General features: G+C 39.6%; 1 protein-coding gene across 1 annotated transcript in view; it reads right to left on the reverse strand.

Moving 5' to 3' along the window:
- COL19A1 (collagen type XIX alpha 1 chain) overlaps nucleotides 1-21888 on the reverse strand; it is a 294427-nt gene that overhangs the window by 98039 nt on the left and 174500 nt on the right. Inside the window, exon 18 of the mRNA XM_089530985.1 lies at nucleotides 3074-3127. Coding sequence (XP_089387111.1) covers nucleotides 3074-3127 — 54 coding nt within the window. The remainder of the gene's footprint in view (nucleotides 1-3073; nucleotides 3128-21888) is intronic.

Raw genomic sequence — 21888 nt, forward strand, 5'->3', positions numbered from 1 at the left:
CAAATGAGTGTCCTGGACCAGGGTGGAAATGTATGCATTTGCAAGCTTGACAGACAAGAGAAAATAATTAGACAGACTGGCCATGGACATGTGCCTGAAAAGAATTTGGACAAACTAGCTTGTGGGCTGCCATTTTACAAGAAAACCTCAGAATAGGGGAATGTGTGTCCACTTAAGCCAGATTTGGCACAATTTGTCTTGATGCCTTAGTAAACCCAGTAAACAGTAAACCCAGGCTTGCTGAGAATCTGGAAAACCCAGAGTCCACCTGGATTTTACAGTAAGTCTAAACTTGCTCTTCCTCATATTTCTTCCATCCTCACTACTTTTAAACTACTTTGAGAAGTCTGGCCTTCATATTGGGAATAGTTCTCACTTTAGCATTTAGATGTATGTATGTCTGGGCCCTGGTTCTTTTATTGTTTTTAAATGAACAGCTGGGGAAGCTGTAAACATAATTATTTTCTTAAAGTGCTACCCAGTATTTTGACATTCTTCAAAGATCTTCAACACATAGCATTGATTATGAGTGAATTTACAGAAGAGTTTGTACATTCTATTTCCTCATTAAATGAACAATTGGAAAATCATTCCTTTACATCAGACTGATAAAACAGAATTGGGAGGGAGGGGATAACATTTTTAGAATGTATATAAATTTTAAATATTGGAAATGTGCTCTAATTGAAACGATCCAGTTCACTGACTCCCTTTAAATCACACAACTGACTCTGCATATAGAAGAGAAAATGCCCAGTGTGAATATATTCAAAGTAGCAATTGTGTTTCAAATGGTACAGATGTGTGCTTCAAACAATATGCTTTGGGGAGGCACCTATATATGCAACCAAAATGGCTAATTCACTAAACATGCCAAATTGGCTGTGAGAAGTGATAACAAAGTAGGTATATCATTTGTTCTTTCCAAACAGAGATGAGCTAGTCTTGCACCCAAAGTACTGAAGATAAGAAGAGAGAAAGGGGATGATAGTTGCATAAATAGCAACATAAAATAAGTAAAATAAACATCAGGAAGTGAATCTGTATCCCCTTAAGCTTTGGTTTTCCTCTGTCTATAAGAGAGATAACTATCTATGGCAGGGCAGGGAAAGCTAACCTTAAAACAAAACAAAACAAAAATTGCCTGAGCCATAACTTTATATAAATGGAATATATGAATCCCTATCACACCTGATTCAAATAAATCTGGCAAGTTCAAAAATGATGGAATCTAAGATTACAACTGGGCAAGAATCTGAGAAAAAGGACATTGGTTCCTTCCTCATGAAGGCTGTAAGATTGGAAATTAGATGCTAGGTAGGAAGTTGAGGTTTTGAGAAAGAGAATTGCAAATGAAATATGAATGCAAGTGATCAAGACTGACCTCTGTGATTTTATGTGCTTAATAATAAATAAATATAAATAAAAATAGGTATTGTTTTGCTTTTTCTTTAGTTTTTTGGGTTTAAAATTTTATTGAACCTATACTATATTTATATTTATTATCCACACACAGACACACATCTTTTATTGTAAACAAATGAAGTGACCATTAAGGTTAATGATGGGAAATCTCCTAGACACAAATAGTAAGTGGTGATTCTTGGGTCAAACATATAAACATTTATTTATTTTAAGAGTTCCTTAATATCCAGACAAAGCAAATAGTTCCCCTGAGCCCTCCAAATGTAATATATAGATCTGAATATACTGCATCCATCTTAGGACTTGAGGCATCAGCCCTGCTGCAAGCTGAAACTTTGGTTCCAGAGAGTCTAAGTATTTAAATCTGAAATTTAGATCAGTGAGCCATCATCCTAAAAACTAAACTTAGCACTTGTTTTCTTGCATGTTTCTTGCTTGAGAATAAGTCATTAAATGATTTTCACTGGACAGCTGAAAGGAGAAGTGTGTTGGTGTATCATAAGAGGATTTAAAAGATGATTAATTTCTTGCCGGCAAAACAGCTGGCCCACATTTTGCCAGAAGATATTAACTGGGAAACATGATAGGAGTTAAGAATTTGTAGAGTCCCATGGGAGCAAGAAATATGAATCTTGCAGACAGATACATATCAAACCCTGAGGACCTCCACTGTGGTTCATGTCACCTGCTATACAGTTAATCTTAAATTATGTGGAAGTAGGAAGCTAGTAAAACTGATGCCAAGTGTACCGAGAGTAGTTATAGCAAGCGAACTGTACATAATAAAGAGCAGTGAGAGTGCCACTATAATTAGTTTTTCATATACATAATGGATTAGAGAACATCCAGAAAGTAGCCCTAAGAGTAACTCAAAACTAGTGGGAAAAGATTTTGAACCAGTAAAATCTATAGCATACGTAGATATACATAACAAAGGCTGCAATCAGTTACTGAATGTATGTAATAACATGCTCAAAAACTGGCATATATACAAGTGTGCCTGATGAACAGAAAAGACAGGGGTTTTTTTGAAGAGGGATGGTGCACACAGCAAGTCAACAGAATTAACAGTACCTTATTTACGGTACCCTAGTTTTTACATATAGAAGGAAAATAAGATTGGTTATCAATCCTCTTGCATTAAACTAGTAGATTAGGCTGACTTGAAATCATAGAGATGGAGAGAGAGTGTTTGCCAAATAAGAATTAGAGGATGAAAGGGAAATGATCAAGTCAGGCTTACAAGGGACGGAATGAATAGATTCAGGCTGATTTTAGTAGGAAGCAATTGAGTCCAACCAGATATATTCATCTTGGTTCAAGATAAGTCACCCCAGCTGCTCAGGCCACCTTGACCTCCAAAATGCCCTAAAATAGTCTCAGGCTCAAAGGAAATAATAATCCAAGAATTGGCTAAAACAGTATTAGGGACCTTGTAACCAAATAATTTGTCTTAGGATGCTGATCCTCCAGAATTGGATCATGTTCCCCACCAATGCCCTAAACTGGCCATTCCCCATTTCTTTCAGTCATCCTATTCTTTATGTGGAAAAGAAATACAAGCACCTGGGGGAAGAAAAAGCAGGAAACAGAAAAAGCATACATATGATATCTTCTATCTTTTCTCAAGTAAATTAAGTACCCATACCTGGTAATATGGACCTTTAAAGAAATCTTGAAATCCTGGCACCCCTGGGGGACCCTAGAATAGTGAAAATATCAACAGTTAAACTTAATACTCTAATAAATGCATTTTAATAATTAAAATATTTCAAACTGCATAAAAATAGGTTACTAGACATTACTCACTTGTTATAACTTCTGAAAGTGCATCTAAACAATCGGAATATATGAAGGCAAATGTGTACACATGTCTGTTTGCATAGGGGAAATAGGTAATGAGAAGAACAGTAATACAACTGTGGGTTATTTAAAGTAGAAGACACTTACCTACTGTTCATTTCAACAACAAAAATGTGATTAGCATCCATCATACTCAATCATTTCTGTCTTTCAAGAGACACAAGATATTTCCTAAAGCCTTATTCAAGTTTTATGCACAACTTTAGTATCTGTATTACTTTCTTAGAGAGAAAGTCAGCTTCTTTAAGACAGGTTTCCAAACGTTCTGTTCTTGACAACAATGAAACATTTACTTAGCTGTCAATTACCTCACATTTTCAAATTAATAGTCCATCTGGCCCAGTATTTTTTTGATTGACAGCAGCTCTTTAAATAGGCATTGACCTAAAGGCCTTATGAATTAAAAGTATGTGGTCTGCTGTTAAACTATGATCACTCCCCTTAATGTAGTAACTCCACCTTAAGGGAAACTGTACAATATACATGCACCCTACAGGAAACAAATATGTGTCTGGGGACTATAGACTGCTTGGAAAGAACTTCCAACTCAGCCAATTGGAAAACATTCATTATTAATATTATCCTTTCCCCCAAGGCTGGTTTATCATAGATTATAAAGATTTTACAGATTAAGAGAATTGACAAATGGTGGGAGGAGGAGAGTAGACTGTCAAAGAACTACAAAAAACTCTCAGCAAAAGTAACACATTTCAGCAAATGACTGCTCCAAGTTCCTAGGAAGCCCTTCCACCCCAAAAAAGGTTGAAGCAAGACATTCCAAACAGGATAAATTGGAGTGGCAGATTACTAGTTCCAGATATCAAAAATTATAAATATCTATACTATAATTTACAGTGTTTGTCTTTTTTTCTGTTGATTCCACTATACCATAAGCCTGACTAGAGCCACCAAACCTGATGTATTATTTAATCGGACTGAAACAAAGACTGTATTAAGATTTTCCAACCAGTCCAATTACTTTGGACATGTTGCAAATGAACATTTTGGATTTCTATAATTGTTTTGTACCAGAATACACATTTATGAACCCTCTCCTTATCATTTCCAGTCAGAATAAACAACATTGGACCAGGCAGACAAATAGTGTGACTGGTTATGAAACAGTTTCCTTTGCACTACCACTCTTTAAATAATTCTTCCTTGAATGAATCTGTCATCCTTTCATATTTTTTCTTTAGTTCTTCAGTGTATTATTTCCATCAGTTTTTTAGTTGTACTTGATCAAGTAATGTGTTTCCCTGAAGCTTGAATAGCATTCCCACTTTGCTTTAAATTTCCCTTAAATTTCTTGGATCTTGTGGAACAGGTCTCTTGTTCTACCTTTTTAAAAATTACCTTCTATTTCTCTGCATTGATTATTATAGTAGTTTACTTGCCCCTGCACACAAGTCACTGAATAGATGCATTCAGAGTTCTGACTATTTCTGTCACCTTTTACTTTTGCTTCTCATCTGTCTTTAATTGCTTGAAAAGTTTCATCTGTCACCAATTGAGACTTCTCTTTCTTTTTGGCTGCAGATAGTGTCATTTTGCATTCCTTTCTGGCAATGTCCCTGGATTCTGTCCAGAGTTCTTCAGGCTCCCCATCAATTAGGCCTAATAGTCAAATCTATTTTTACATTATATTAAAGTTCTACAGGGATGTTCTTTGGGTTGTATTTGACACGTTGGGTGGCTTGCTGTTCTTCTTTAGCGTTAATTTTTAATGTTAGCAGTTTATGATCTTTGCCACAATCTGTTCCTGATCTTATTTTTGGTAGAGAGAAGGGCACTTCTCCATCCTCTACTTCCAATTATGTAGTCCCTTTTATTTCTATAGGCCATTAGGTGATGTCCAAGTATACAGTCACCTCTTTGGCTGCCTAAAGAATGTGTTTGTGATGAGCAAACTGTTAGCCTTGCAAAATCCAGTCACTTGATCTCCTGCTTAATTTCTTCAAGAGAACTCTTCTAGAACATGGCCACATAGCCCGAAAACCCCACAAAAAGCTATGGATGCCGACCATGAAAGCCTTCAACTCTATATTTTTTTACCTTGTTGGAAGAAAAGAACTGATACCAGGTAACATATTTCAATTTTTATTTCATAATATTTTCAGAGAAATCCATTACTGGAGCAGAATATTATTCTTCAAACGGCATAGTGCATGAATGTTATTTTTCATGAACAGCATAAGCTTCTAATGAACAAAATACCTATTCTGGACCTATCAATACAAGATTGTGTCCAAGTATATGGACTATCACAAAAAGTATAAATCTTCAAAATAGTGATCATACTTAAAAAAAAAATCTTAATCCTTTTCTTCTTTTCACATTTTCAAGATACAGCGACCAGGGATGGCATCTCTCCTCTAGATGCCTGTCTGGACTCAGTAATGGGCTGGATGAGGGAAAACAGACTCAGTTTGAATCCAGAGAAAACGGAAGTGCTTGTGATAGGCTCCCCCGGCCCGGGACTGGATGTTTGTCCACCTGTCCTGAACGGGGTCACACTCCCCTTGAAGGACACTGTTCGCAGTTTGGGGGTGCTTCTGGACTCGTCACTCCACCTTACATCTCAGGTGGATGCGACAGTCAGGAGCACCTGTTATCAACTTTGGTTGATACACCAGCTGCGACCCTTCCTGGGCAGGGGGGACCTTGAAACAGTGGTACATGCTCCGGTAACCTCTCGTTTGGATTTCTGTAATGCGCTCTACATGGGGCAACCCTTGTACCAAACTCAGAAGCTGCAATTGGTCCAGAATATGGCAGCTAGACTGGTCACTGGAGCTTCCAGGGCCAGCCATATAACACCAGTACTTAAAGATCTTCATTGGCTGCCTATCCGCTTCCGGGCCCAATACAAGGTGTTGGTTATTACCTATAAAGCCCTAAATGGCTTGGGCCCAGGGTACTTGGAGGACCATCTCTCTCCATATAATCCGCCCCGCGCTCTCAGATCGGCCGGGAAGCAACTCTTGAGAGTTCCAGACTCAAAATATGCCATAACAATGCAGAGGGCCTTCTCTATCTCGGCCCCAAAGCTCTGGAACTCGCTTCCCGGTGAGCTCCGCTCGGCCACCTCTCTTGACCAGTTCAAGAAGGAGTTAAAAACTTACCTGTTTCAACAGGCTTTTCCCCAGCCTTCCCCGATGTAGCCCTTCCCTCTCTTACTGTATGTGTTGAAGTATCTTGAGCTAGCTAGATTTTGTAATTTGTAATTTGTAATTGCTATTGCAATTTTTAATGTAATGTACTTGTTGTTTTTATTGTGTTTTATATTGTATTGCTATGCTGTATTGGCATGTGTATGTAACCCGCCTTGATCACAGGAAAGGCGGATTAGAAATACATATTTTATTTATTATTATTAAGAGAAAGCAAGGGACTGTTATCATACTAGGGAAACACGTAGAAATAAAAACATGTTATTCTGGTTCCAGTATCCATCCCAGATTGAAAGCCTAAGCATATGTACTCGGACACAATTTTATTACAAGGGTGGGGAAATGTTTTCTTTCAAGTTCCACACTAGCTTGGTCAAAACCTAGTGGATTGATGCTTATTCCAATGGGATTGGCTAGATGCTTCATAGCAACCTTCTTAAACCAGGAAATTATTTCCATGTGTGCAGGCATAAGACTATGCTGTTATTCCTTTAATTCATGTGTGCATGAGCCTTAAAATCAACACTGGCCCCATATAGACAGACCAAAATAAAGCTGCTTCAGGTCACTTTGGAGGTATGCTGTTTCAATGATGCATGCATACTAAGAGTCTGGATGCTGTGCCAAAGCTGCGCTCTAGTCATCATTTAAACAGCATACCTCCAAAGTGACCTGAAGCAGCTTTATTTTGGCCTGTCTGCATGGGGCCTATAGTTCATCACAGGGGTTTCTTGGCAAGAATTATTCATAGGAGATTTGACATTGCCTTCCTCTAAGGTGCAGAGAGTGTGACTTGCTAAGGCCACATATTAGGTTTCCATAGCTGAGATTCAGGCCCTGTATCCCAGCCCATCACTCAAATAGCTATATAATTCTTCACTAATTTTCTTCTCAAAGCAAGCAGCAAGTAATTTTAAGCAGTTTTTGCCAGTGCAAGAAAGCCTCCAAAAACTACTGTAGTTTTCAAAGCCTATTTTGCTATTCAGGACTTATTCAGCAAAACATTCGTAGGTGGTTGCTTTGCACAGAACACATCATTTTTTGTTACAGAAAATAATTTTTCTGAGCAGGAATATCGTTTCTTACACAGAGAAAACCTTTTTTCTATGTTGTTTCCTGTGCAACCTCACCCCCTAATCACATGTGAATTTTGTGAAAAATAAGCCTAGTTGCAAAGATTCTTGTTAGTTCAGGATGCTTCTCATCATGGTTTCTTGACACTTGAAAAGCATGTTTTCCAACGTTTTTCAAATATATTCAAATATTCTTTCCATACCTACACTCAAACCACTATATCATCTTGGCCCTCAGTCTTGTAATATTAATGCTCACATTGTGCACTGTACCATGCTATCCAGCTACAGTAAATATAATTTGAAGGAAGATTAAGGATTATGGTTGTCACATGGTTTATGTTGCTTCCCAACTTGACAGCAGTACACATGAAAAAGATCTATAGTTCGCAAGCTATGCATGAGTCAACAGTGTAATGTGGCATCCAAAAAGAGAGGGGTCTATTATCCTGATCAAGGAAAACAAGAGTCTATTCTGCTCCAGTCAACCTCACGTGGAATATTGTGCCCTGTTCGCAGCACCATAGTTCCAAAATGATATTGAAAACATGGAAGGGGTCCAGAGGACTAAGATGTAAAAAGTCTGGAAATCAAGCCCAGTTTAGAGATCTGGGTATATTTAGCTTGGAGAAGAGAAGAGTGAGAGGTGATATGATAGCCATCTTGAAATATCTGCAGAGATGTCATGTAGAAAATGGAGCAAGCTTATTTTCTGGTTCTGTAAAAATAGGACATGAACCAATCAATGGATTCAAACTGAAAGAAAAGAGATCCCAGCTAAACATTAGAAAGAACTTTACTATAAGGGCTGATCTAAACTGGAATGGACTGCCTCAGAGGATGGTGGACCTTCCTTCACCAGAGGTGAAGATTAGTTAAAAAGAGGTTGGATGGCCTTCTCTCAGGAGCATCTTACCTTCCTGTATGGCAGGGGGTTGGCCTAGCTGGTCCTTGGGGCCTCTTCCAACTCTATGGGCTCATTCTCACTATGATTTAAACCAATCTGCTGATTGGTTTATATGTGCCTTGTTCACACTGGAAACAATTTCAGACCCGACTGCTTTCGATTTGAATCGTGGAGAACTGAGGCAAAGTGTGGCAAATGCAAAAGAACAGCTTTTTTTTTGAAGATTGATCTTTTGGTGGTCCTTTTGAACAGAATCGCTTTGAAAGTGTGTTTAACAAATGTATACAATGTTTGGATCTCAATCACAACACACTGGAGGGGAGGGACTATGGCAGAGGATTGGCAGAGGAGTGTAACCCATCCTGCCCCAAGTTTTGGGGGGAATCCACAATTTTTCCTCCTCTCAGCACTGTTTCCTTGCTGTCTTTTGGCTACTATGGGGGCTTTCCATTTTCAGCTTGAAAGACTACCAAGTGGTATCTGTAAATCTCACTGGTTCTGACCCAGTTGTTTTTGCATTTTGCCTCGCCCTCTCTCCAAGGAGGTGTATCTATAGCAGGAGCCCACTGGTGGGTCCCACCTCACCCCCTCCTTATTCGGGCTGGGAGGAAGCTGAGATGATGATGCCCAACACACACACACACACACACACACACACACACACACACACACACCAAAATTCTCTATTCCAGCTACACCATGCAGCCTGCCCCCATAAGAGTAAGTGTTAAAAATGATGTCTGTGGTCCAAAACACACTGCAGTGCGAGGGAATGACGAGTGCAGAAAGAGAGGACAGAAAGAGAGAGTCTCCTAAGATTTTTCAGATCCAAGCTGCTAGGGAGCTGGGAGCCAGGAGTGGGGTAGATAGATGGATAAGAAGGGGGAAGGAAAGATAATTGAACCCTCAAAACTTGAACCCCACATTTTAGCCCAGGTTTGCGTTGTTGTTGTTGGAGGGAAGGGCAGAGCAGTGGACTCAAGAACAAGCCCCCACCAGATTCTGTGCATCATCCTCATCTCACACCACTTCTTCTCAACACCATACCTATTTGTAAATTGGGAGACTCTTCCCTCTTTCCACGGATGAGGAGCCCAGGAAAGGGACAAGTCTTGGCATCCCCCTGAGGAAATCCAGGGCAGGGGGTAGGGGGTGATAGGAAGGAGGGGAGATGATAGAGGGAGGGGGCAGTAAGTCACGTGGGAGTGGTAGGAAGGAAGAAAGGTAAGTGGCTGGAAGAGTTGTTTTTGCATTTATTTTCCTGGTTGTGCCAGAATATTTTCAACTGGTAGGACAACTTTGGGGGTGCTTTTCTTGGGGAGGGCGGTGTAGTGTGGGTTTTTTTCAATTGACAGATTTTGCAACCACTTGCAATTCTGTAGCATCTCTATAGCAAGTAATGGGTCTCTTGATGGGAATTCCTCACTGTGTGGTTGTGTCACTGATGACACATAGATGCACATTATATAATTAACATTTAAAAAACAGGACAGATCGATTGCAATCGATAGGGAGCAAGCATTTTGTAGTGGTGCAAATCTAGCAGGAACGACAATTGTGTCAAAAAAGACACAAATTCATGGAATAATGAAATAATTTGCTTCCATACTGGGAACTGCGTATCGGCCAGAATCGATTCAGTGACCCGGAGTCAATGCATCTCACAAACTGGATTAAAAGCAAATGGGAATGGGTCCTATGATTATATAGTAGTTGAAGCAACTGTATGAAAAATATCGCAGTAATACAATTATTTCCCTTTGCCAGGTAGAGTCAGATAGCTATCCTGAAGACACATTGCCTAAAGTTGGCATAGCTTGGATCCCATATAATCATGTTGCAAAACATCTTAACAAAGTTATATAAGTGAGGCAAATGTAAAATGACAAGGGAGCATGATTTGCATTTTGACACAGGCTTCTCCAACAAGCTCCATCTGTTCTAAAGGAGTACACTGAATGGGCACACATGAAAAACATATTCCCACCCTTCCTGTTGAAAAAGAAAGTAATAAAGTAATACAACTCCCACCTACGCTTCTTTTATGAGTTCTTAATTTTCTTAAAATTAAGAAAAACCAAATAATACAATTATGTAATCCCTCTTGGTCTTACACATAAGAAGATGTGTATATACCTCACCATAATGCCACTGATCTCTTCTAGTAAAAACATCTCTGTAATGTACCCCGCAAAGGGATTTGTAAACCATGCCTCTGCACAGACATCCTCTTCATGGTGCTGTACAAAATAAGTCACTTATGGGCAAATTTGTTCAGGGTTCCAAAGCTCCCTAAAAGCAACATGATACTTATTTACCATAGTCCAAACTAAAGGACTGTAGGTTCCATAAGCAAGCTGTTCCTCTCATGCTCTCTCTCTCTCTCTCTCTCTCTGCATATGTACAGGTACAATGAGACTACCATATTGGTGGCATAGCCATCTGTGGAGTGGAGTTTACATGGATTGTTTCACCTACTATTAGCCAGTGATGGGTGCACTGACATGTCTGCACGGACCTCATCACCCATGGACTAATGTGGGCTTCATCTGCCACTATCTGCAAGGGAGGGAGTGTCATGAGCCAGGAGTTGCAGGAGTAGGAGAGTCTGATGAGGAGACTGAAGAAGTGACCCAGGCAAGTCTTCCATATGGAGAACAGCCTGCAGTTCTCAATGTTGCAAAGTAACCTCAGCCAGCTCTTCTTGCTGAAGTGAAGCCTTGACCAGCAGGACAAAGGCAAGACTCTCCAGCTGATAAGTCAGAAGACATATCTGGGGTCCCAAGCTCACAATCAAGGAGGAGGTAGAACCATATGGAGCAAAGATGCTCAGCCAGGCTGCAGGACAAGCAGCAACCTGGAAGCTCTGATTAGGACCAGCTGGTGTCAGACCATTTAAGAGTTGAGTCAACCTAAGGCTACTGCTGGAAGTAACTTGTCTGTTTCTTGGCCAGTATTCCTGTCCTGATATCTGTTTCCAGACTACTGAAATTCATACTTTGGTCTTCCTGGGTTCTTCAACCCTTAGACTGTGCTGATCTTGATTCTTGTTGCCTCCCTTGAATCAGACTGCTTGACAAACCCGTATCCATGGGACTGAAGAATCTGTGGTTTCACTTAATCATGTCAAAAATAGGTTCTCTCTAGGCATTTTCTAGGCCCTCTAGTGTGATTCTATGGTACACTTCCAGCAGCAGAAGGTGAGCTATTTAATAGAACTTCCATTTAAATCATAATTTTGCACATTTTGCCATTTTTCAGACTTGCTTTTTTATGGATGTCATACCAATGAAAAGCTAACACACTTTTGGAGTGTGTATGGAGCAGTGGGTTGAGAAATCCAAATTAAATTATTTGCATTTAGTAATGACTTAATGGAAACCAGTTTAGATTATGAGTACCAAAGGGCAGATCCAATATAGTGTTGGCTCAGTGGAAAATTTTGTTTGTATTCTGAATATTTTTGTAAATCACACACAGATTGGGTTCAGTGCATGGAACAAGAAAACAAGAGGACTTGAGAACATATTTTGAAGAGTACAATTGAGATGTTAAAAGAGACATAGGTAAAATATATCAAATAGAAAAAATAAAAATATAATTAAACTATCCAATAAATTAAAAGCAGTTAAAAACACAACTCTTAAAAATGACAGATAAATAAAACATAGACAATACACCACAATTCTGCAGGACCCAGTCTCCTTGAGAAGCTAACCTTCAAGGGCCTGATGAAAATAAAAATAGCCCTAACTTGTTTGCAGAAAGATAGCAGGGGATGCTAGTATAACCTATCTTGAAAGGGATTTCCAGAGCATGGGGCAAGCCAATGAGAAGGCCACCTCTCATGTTCCCACCATCTCTGTACATGTGATGGTGGTGGAACAGAGAGAAGGCTCTCCCCAGAAGATCTCAAAGCATGGGCAGATTTGTAATTACAGTGGGTCCACCACATTCACTGGGTTTAGGGATGCAGGACCCAGTGAAAGTGGGGAAAATGCACATAAAGAGGGCATTCACATTTACTTTTTTTGTACCAAGAAAATCTGTATCTCCGTGGTGATGCAATCCTGGATTGCTGGATTGATGTTCCCATTACATTTGCCGCGATCAAATCTTTCCAAGGCATTTAAACCCGGTCAGTTCCCCTTCTCTTTTTCACACTGGTGCTGCTTTGCATCACCATGGATGTGCCTCATGGCTGGGAACGATCCCAGCGATCCAGATCAATTTGGTAGCACACTCACCCTACTGAAGATCTGGATCTCTCTGCCTCCCCCCCCCCCCCCCCAAAGACGTGGCTAGGTACTCGGTGCCAAATGCACCAGGTTACGTTTTTCACTGCCCCCAGAAACCACGCCAGGTGCATTCAGGGCCAGTGTGAATGGGGCCAAAAAACTTTTTTTTTCCCAACCTGAGAAAACACCTCTCTAGGGATCCCTAGGTCCCCCAGCACAACTATATGATCAAAATCCACAGGAAGTTGACCATAGTGCTGTAAGATCTACAAATACCTAAAGTGTTATCTCCAAAAAATCACTAGTTCCTACTTTGTAACCTCTGGCAAATGCTGGCCACAGAATCATGCTGGAGGAACTAGAGATTTCTAGAGAGAACTTATTAACCAAATCTGTGAATAATCAAATCTGCAAAAGTCAAAGCCACAAATGTAGAGGGCCAATTGGTAAGTCACTATAATTTAAGTGATTAAGTGAACTATAATTTATTGCAAATGTGTAACATTGCTGACATGGTAGTCATGGGGGAGAAGCTTTTTCATAACAGAAGAAAATAGAAACAGAAATATTCAAAGGCAGACAATTGATCTACCCATCTAAATCAAGGAGACCTCTTCCCGCGCAAGTAATCTCTTCCATCCACCTGATTATTCCTCCCTTTCTTTCTGCACTAAAATGAGCCATGGAACTGGAAGTCTTTAGTGCAGTTTGTTGAACAGGGCAGCAGAATTAAAGATAAGTTGGGCAGAGCAACAGACATTTGACATCTATAATAATAAGGCGAAAGAGAAGAAAAACATGCCCTTTCTATTTTTTTTAAAAAAGAAAGAACCAGTAAGACCCAATGCTGTCTGATAATTCTTCTTGAACAAAATGAACGTTTAAAATCAAATAGCAAAAGACCTTCAATATGAATATCCTCAAGACCTGAGCTCATCATGACTCTGATTTTCTTGTTTATGATAATTAACCGATAGCATTCCTTCAATTTCAAATGCTATTTAGCATGATAATATTTCCAGAAGCACTGGAAATAATTTCCAAAGCAGACTGCTAGTTACCTAAGAACCATTCTGCTGGCACCAAAATGCTTACACTGAATTACTACAGGATAAATATCCTAAAGGCAGCAGTTCCTGTGTGACCATGGAAGCTAAGTCCTGGTTAGTACCTGAATGGGAGACTGCCAAGGAATACCAGGTGTTGTGTCCTATATTTCAGAAGAAGGAACAAGCAAAACCACCTCTGATATTCTTTTCTCAAGAAAACCATATGAAATTCATGGGCTCACCATAAGTTGACAGGTGACTTGAATACATACACACATATACAGAGGGAGCAATACTCCCAAGCTATCTGATGTGAGGGGTAGGCAATTACTTCCACTCTCAATATGCAAAGGACCAGGACCATATTTGTGCCCACTGGATAAAATTATTTCTTTCATTTTGGAAACTAACCAGGAACTGACAGCCAAGGGTTCATGGACCATCACCAATCCACAGGCCACTACTGTTGAGTAGTACTGAATTAGAATACAAAAAACTCATCCTCATTCAGAGAAATGGCTTGGGATGCAAATAATATCCCTGGTGAATTACTTCAACTAGTTTCATATCCATAGTTGATGATGTTGACTGGCCCAGTCACTGTCTCCCAACTTACAGCACAAGAGAGTATAAATATGGCAAATGACATACATTGTCTTGAAGGCACTTGGGAGTAATTAAAAACCAGAAACAGATGGCATACCAATAGAGCTGTTTCAAGCTACAGAGACAGAATCTACTCTAGTTCTAACTAAAGTCTGTCAACAAATACGAAAAACAAAATGTTGGATATTGGAGTGCACCAAATAATCTCAGAAGAAAATAAGTCTGTGCTTTCAGGATTATAGCAAAGCCTTTGATTGTGTAGATCATAAAAAGCTTTGGACTGCTCTTAAGAAAATGAGTGCACCAAAACATTTGTCCTGATACCTATATTCAGGATAAGAGACTACCCTCTGGAAAGAGTAAGCGGAAAAATAATGGTTTTCAATTGGTAAGTGGATCAGGAAAGGCTATATATATACATATATATATTTATCCTATCTGTTTAACTTGTATGCAGAACAAATAATATGTAAAGCATGCATACATACATGACAGGTATACATACATATATTTATGTGTATAACCATATATATAGTTGTGGAGAGTGGAGTCAGCTGATGGGGGGGGGGATCAACTCATTTGAAACATTGTGCTGGAAAAGAGTTTTATGGATTCTGTAGCCTACTAAAAAGACCAGTAAATGCATCCAAGAGAAAATGAAGCTTGAACTCTCCCAAGAAGCCAAAATGACTACATTGAGATTGTTGTATTTAGGGCATATCATGTGAAGACACGACTCATTAGAAAAGACAATAATGCTTGGCAAAGGAGAAAGCAGTAGGAAAAGAGGAAAAGCACATTACAGAAGAAGACTCAATCAAGGAAGCCCCAGTCCTGAGTCTGCAAGAGCTGAGCAGTTCATTGATTATTTCTGTCTGAGGAAGCAGATTGAAGTCTACAAAAGCTCATGCTGCCAACTTCTTTCTTTCAGTTAGTCTTAAAGGTGCTACAAGACCTTTTTACATACTGGGCAGGGCTGTTGAGGATAGGGTGACATGGAGATATGTCATAAATAGGGCCACCAGAAGTTAAAGTCAACGTGACAGCAGCTAACAACAAAATTATCTGCGGAAATGTAGGCTTGATATCAGTCACTGAAAGTCTTAAAATATTAGCCTTCACTGTTCTCCCTGATAACCATTGCCATACAAAAATCTGTTACTCTTTCATCTTTGTCTTGGCTTTCTTAATATTCACTTTGTCAGTGTATTAATAATGCAATTCTCCTAAAATTGACATGTTCTGCTCCTTAGCTGTCTATGCCTTGAAAGATCATCAGACCTCCTCTCTCCCTCAGCATCATCCGGGTCCTAGATGGGCCGTGAATGCTCAGAAACTATCCACTTTGTTATTTGCTCACCCAAGAGTATCTGTGGCCTTTCAAATATTACAACATGTTGTGGGAAGTTTAGGGTGTTATTTCTTATTGTTTTTATTTTAAAAAATAGATCTTAGCTTCATAGCAATAGTCTGGTGATGAATTCCACAAAAAATGAGGAGATACTGGTGGCAAAAGGGCACTTTATTGTAAATGTGTATAAACGTTTCTCTTGGTGAGAAATGTATGTGATCAAAAATATACCTTTCAAAGGTTGGTGTGATATTTTAACCCATGAATTATTCCAGTAAAAGGGGCCTTTTCACTTATTCTTTGGTGGAATATGTATCAGAGAACAGTGGTGTTCTAGAGGATGGGGTTGTGAACAGTTTCTCACACGTCCTTATTCTCAGTTCATGATCAATCAAGGCTTTGTACTCACCATAACCAGAAGTATTTTCATTCTAGAAAACTTTGGAAATCAGAAGTCACTTTCCACATCTTCTTTCACCAGTTCTACCTGGCAAAACTTAGCTGAATGATGCTGATCTGCTCTCCTACCTTCCCTTCCTCATCTTCCTCCTCTCACCACCTCTGCTTCTTCAAGAGGCCTTAGCTGTATACATGTCAGCTCAGATCAAGACACTACTTCCTCTAAAAGACACACAGGCCATTTCTATTTCTTCCTTGTCCTTTTGATGGATTTTCAATGCTCACTACTGGGCAGAACAGGACTGTATATACAGCAGAGAGGATGATGAAAGAGAATATTTCATTGCTCTTTCAGTGTGCAAAAAAACTGAAGCAGAACATACGAAGAACAAAACACAAGACACAGTGATGTTTTCTAATTTAGAAGTTCCCTTATATCAATGAATGGAAAGTGACTGTTGCCCCTGCAGGTATGGCAATGGGAGGGTGACAGAGGCATGGATTTGTACAGACTGATGATGGGGCACATGGAAAGGAGGTAGGGCTGTTGATGTTGGCAAAGGTCTGACCCCAACCAAAAAAAAGTCCTTTTAAAGATGAACAATTGGTGGAGGATTTGAATCATAGATAGAGGTACATTGCAGAAGCAAGTGGAAAATTTGGAGAAGGTAGTCATTTCATAATAAAAAAAATATGAAATTGAATGAAGTGGTAGGAATGTGAAATAATACATATGAACAATGCAGATAATGATTGTTTGAAGTAACCTAACTGGATTCCCTCTATTTCTTATTTTGTGGAACCAACTCTTAGGGTGCATCTGCACTGTAGAAATAATGCAGCTTGGCACCACTTTAAATGTCATGGCTCCATCCTACAGAATCCTGGGATTTGTAGTTTTGTGAGGCACCAGCACTCTTTGGCAGAGAAGGCTGAGGACCTTGTACAACTACAAATCTCAGGATTTCATAGGATGATGCAAAAGCACTTAAAGTGGTATCAAACTGTGTTATTTCTACAGTGTAGATGCACCCTTAGTAAGCCCAAGCACTACAAAGAATTTAAATACTGTTTCACAGAGACTATGAAAAGAAAAGCACTAGAGGGAGCTGCTGATCCATTTAAAAAAGAGCTTCTTCGGTAGTTTTCAGCTTGAATGACCACACAGTGAACTGAATACTGATGAAATCCCTAGCACTGAAATAATGGGCCAATGCGCTAAAACAAGGTAAGAATCCAAGCATTTTTCACAAGAAGTGAGTCACAGCTCTTGTTGAAGATAAAATTGTACATAATCCAAGATAAAAGTATAAAGTAATCAGAAAAATAATATGATTTTTAACATAATCACTTAATATTCCTCATGGGATATTAAATATAGAATATGGATTTTGTCCATTGTAAAGAATATTCTTAGGCATCACAGCATAAATGCAGGTGACTAGCCCTCTTTATTAAACCACTGATTTGCTCCGAGCTAACCAAGTTCATGATAAGTTGGAAAAAACTTGAACGCACACAACAACAACCAAGCAGAGCATGAAACCACATGCTCTTTGACAAACATGGACATGGCTCTGAAATCATCTAATACTTGCTTCAGCCAGAGCCTGGAGCTGATACAGTCCTAAGGGAAACTTGGTGAATAAGAGGCAATCTGGAGTTTACTACAAAACAGAGCACTTGAATGTCGAATCACCATAAATAACTTCAGGTATATTTTTGCAGTGTGAAATGGATTTTTGATTTGTTACATATGAATACATCTTTTCTGCAACATAATGCAGTCATTCTTTTAATCAAGATTGCATTGACTGCTGGCTGAAGATTGTGCAGGCTGGCTGGACCATTCATGAAGAATCATTATTGTTATATTAGTCCATATACAAAAACATGCTATACAATTTTATTTCTCTGTCCCATGCAACAGGATGCTGTAACCCACCCCCAGCAGACATACATACAAAAAAAATGTGTATTTTATGTGCATTTTATATTTGTATTCAGAAAGATTATAGAAAAGTCTGCACACTGGAGATGAGAGGCAATGGAGGCAAGGACAGGGGCAAATATATGTACTTGCTATGTAATTGTGTTCATCTGACCTGTGACTGAAGCAGTATTCTTTTGTAAGTATTACATGATTGCTACAATGTACATTCTTATATACTTCATGCATCCTTACCCACAGACTCTTATCCATTCTGATTGTTCCATATTTGGTCAAAGAAAATTATGTTTTTTGCACTGCTTTCATTTTGCTGGCATGCCTTTTCTTTTTTTTTAAAAAAAAGTAATTTAAAGCCTAAACGAAACCCTGCTTATTTCAAAATGGTTTCACAACAAAAATCTTTTAGAGATGACCAACAAAAGCACTTGAACTCAAATGCATACATGCATATGAGTTGTAAAAAATAATAATACTTGAAGGTCCAACCTGAAACAGAATTCTATACACCAAACTTTCCTGTAAAATCTGCCAATGTGAAGATGGTAACCTGTAGAATTATGAATATTATCTGCTCAAAGGATAAAGGAAGAAGAATGGAGATGAAAGCAAGAACTGACATTTACATTATGCCAGAGAAAGAAATGGGCAATTATGAATTCTATACAACTCATCATTAAAGGAGGACAGAGTTTAGAGATGTTTGTAGCTGATTACTTTTACCTTAATTTGTTTAATATATTTGGTGTTGTGTGCATAAGCAGTGCTGTGTTAATACAATTTAGCAAGCACGAAATACAGTTCCAAAAGAAGTGGCAATGGAAACTGCCTTCTGAACCAATGAGCAAGCCCTTGAGTGACTTTCATGTTTATGGTTTAGGAATGCAGTCATCAAATCATGTGCCTTCAACTGGCCATCAGGAGTGAACAGGAGGAATGCACAGGCTCACAAGAGGTAAGTGCTGAGGGGTGGGAAACAGTCACTTGCTGGTGAATGACTGTGACTAACTTGCATTGATTTTTTCCCCTCTAACAACTACAGAAGTAGAATTCACAGCCATGTTAGTCTGGAAAATCATTATGCAAAGGGATCTTGTAGCACTTTCTAGTCACCAAATCATGAAAAAAAGTAGATAGCATGAGCTTTCGTAGACTTGGGTCTGCTTACATGCCTGGCCAATCTGAGGAACCAATGGAACTGTTTTTTTCATACCAGCTGAAAGAAAGGAGTTGGTAGCATGAGCTTTTGTATACCTAAGCCTACTTCCTCAGATCTGAAAAAGTAGAATCAAGTCTACGAAAACTCATGCTACCAACATCTTTCTTTCAGTTAGGGCCGAAACAGATGGCCCCTTTGTGGCACCTCCCTGGCAGCTTGGGAGTGTGTCATTTAGATGACGCACACCCTCAAGTCAACAGGAAGCTGCCATGAAGCCGCCTGCCCATACAGCAGGCAGCTTTGCAGTGCTCCAGCGGTGCAGCATTCATACAAGAGCACCACAAAGCTGCAGTGGAAGTGGAAAAGCTGGCTTTTTGCCGGCTCAAAAAGGAGCGGCTTTTTATTGGCGGGATACATACCGCCATTTAGTACGTATAGAATACGTACTAGGGTTAGGAAGGGGCGGTGCTTCCGCACCCCCCTAACCCTAGTACGTATTCTATACGTACAAGATGGCGGCGCCCCTTCCACATGGGCGCCGCCATCTTTGCGTATCGGACGCTGAGCGTCCGTACGCGTCGCGCCGCTTGTGACGTAGCGAGTGCGCCCCTGGCGCCTCGCTACGTCGCAAACGCGACGGTAAAAGAAGCTCCATTTTGGAGCTTCTTTTTCGGTCCGCGCGGGAGTCGGGCCGTCTGAAGGCTCCGGCTCCCCCGCGGACCTACTGGCGGTGGCGGCAGACCACCGCAAAGCGGCGGTATGTACCCCGCCATTGTTTCTTTTTGGGCTGGAAAAAAGCTGGATTGAGGCCATGGCATGTGGTTGCCACAGTCCCAATCTGGCTTTCTCAGGGGCAGCTTGAAGCCACCCCTTCAGGGCCATCTGTTTCGGCTGATAGTCTCAAAGGTGCTACAAGATCCCTTTGAACTCTGGAAGTGCTACCTAAAGCCTTTGCTAATAGGAATCTTTTGCCTTATGGATCCAGTATGTCCTTATTCTTCAGTAATCCAATCCCCTTCTTCTAACGTTCAGTGCTGCTGCACCACATACTTTTTGCTACTATTTTACATCCTGCTTTATTTGTCACATGTGAAATCTACACTGTTGGTTCCAATAACAGCAAATACAATTTAGGTCATCATGCCTTTTCCCCCTTGTGACAAACCTGACTGTGGCAAGAAAAACTGATCCATGTGGATTAGTCTGATATATTAGTCTAATCAAGTAATAGGTATAACAATTACATAGCAAATATATCATGTTTTTGCACTCAGGTTCCTGGTGTTTTTCAGCCTCATCATGTCTACTGCCAGGGAAACCAAGGTATGTCTATCTTTGCTGATTATGCAAATAAGCAAATTTTTGATATTGTGGTTTCATTTTTTAATTTTTATCCTAATAAACAGGGCATTTTAGTGCCTGAGATCCATGTTCTGTTGCAGAATTGACACACGTCAATAGACCAACCTATGTCATTTACAGCATTGCCATTTGAAGAGAACTCAACAATATTGCTGAGTTCAACCACCTATGTATGTACATTTTTTAAAAATAAAAAAGATCAATACCAGTTAGGACTAAATAAATGTCCAAACAAATCTAATGGTTTTTACTGTTGGAGTACTTTCATGTCCCGCACAATGTGATGCATTGATACAAAAAAACAAAACAAAGCAAAAACGAAACCCCTCCCATGACATTTTGTGGATGAAACATGATGCAGATAAACTGGTGAGAGTATTTCAATGAGAAACAACCCTAGGATATGGAGACTGTGTTGGTTACAGTCTGAGGGGGGGGGAAAGGAGGTGTGTCATTTCCTCATAACAATTGCATCACCACATGTGAACATGTGTTTTCTGGCTCTGATTATTTGGGTATTGTAGAATGTCCTTGTAGAATGCCCTTCATTCTACAGCCACAAATGTAAGCGGGGCATTTTTATCTCCTGGAAGACACTGGAATTCCCATGCGGGTCAGTTAATACTCCAAAGGTCACTCAGTGCAGATTTCTTTCTTCTGTTCATGTGGATGAAACTTAAGGCTACAGTTATCTTGCCCCATCAACAGGAGTTCCAGATACATCCCCACCTGACACAAAACCCCCCATTACTTTCAATGGACACTGACATGCATATCCACACTGGCAAATCTGTGTGAACACAACATGGTTGACAATAATGGTGCAAGATGGCTAATACGTGAATGGGATGGTCTTAGTGTATTTATAAACACTAATTTGCTATTGCTTTCCCCATTCTGCTACATTTTTGGTCCTCAACAGAGGTATATTTTGTTTTTGGTTTTTGTCTTTAACTTATAACTGTATTCCTAGAAGATTCTCAATATGTCTGTGTCAGGTAGACCTATTATCTGCCTGTTTCTGCAGGTGATAAATGGGGGCACTCTGTGGGTCACTATCTTAGTTTTCCTTTGTTGAGATGTATTGTTATGTTGTTTATTCTTTTTGTCTGTAGCTAAGCCAAGGCACTGTGGATTCCAATTTATTAACTTTTCCCTCCAGAGCAGTATTTGTTGTTTTTGCTTCACTGTGTGCACCAGTAATCCTGTTGTAAAAATTGTAATGGTCAAGAATCCTTGAACCTCTAAAAGAAATATACTATAGACCCCACCACTTCCCCCCCAAAAAAAATAGGAAAAAAGGAAAGAAAAGGGGGGAAAAGAATGCATATGTAA

The sequence above is a fragment of the Sceloporus occidentalis genome, unplaced genomic scaffold, assembly GCF_023333645.1.
Source record: "Sceloporus occidentalis isolate IW3139 unplaced genomic scaffold, rSceOcc1.0.p SCAF_6, whole genome shotgun sequence".
In the NCBI taxonomy this organism is placed as follows: Eukaryota; Metazoa; Chordata; class Lepidosauria; order Squamata; family Phrynosomatidae; genus Sceloporus; species Sceloporus occidentalis.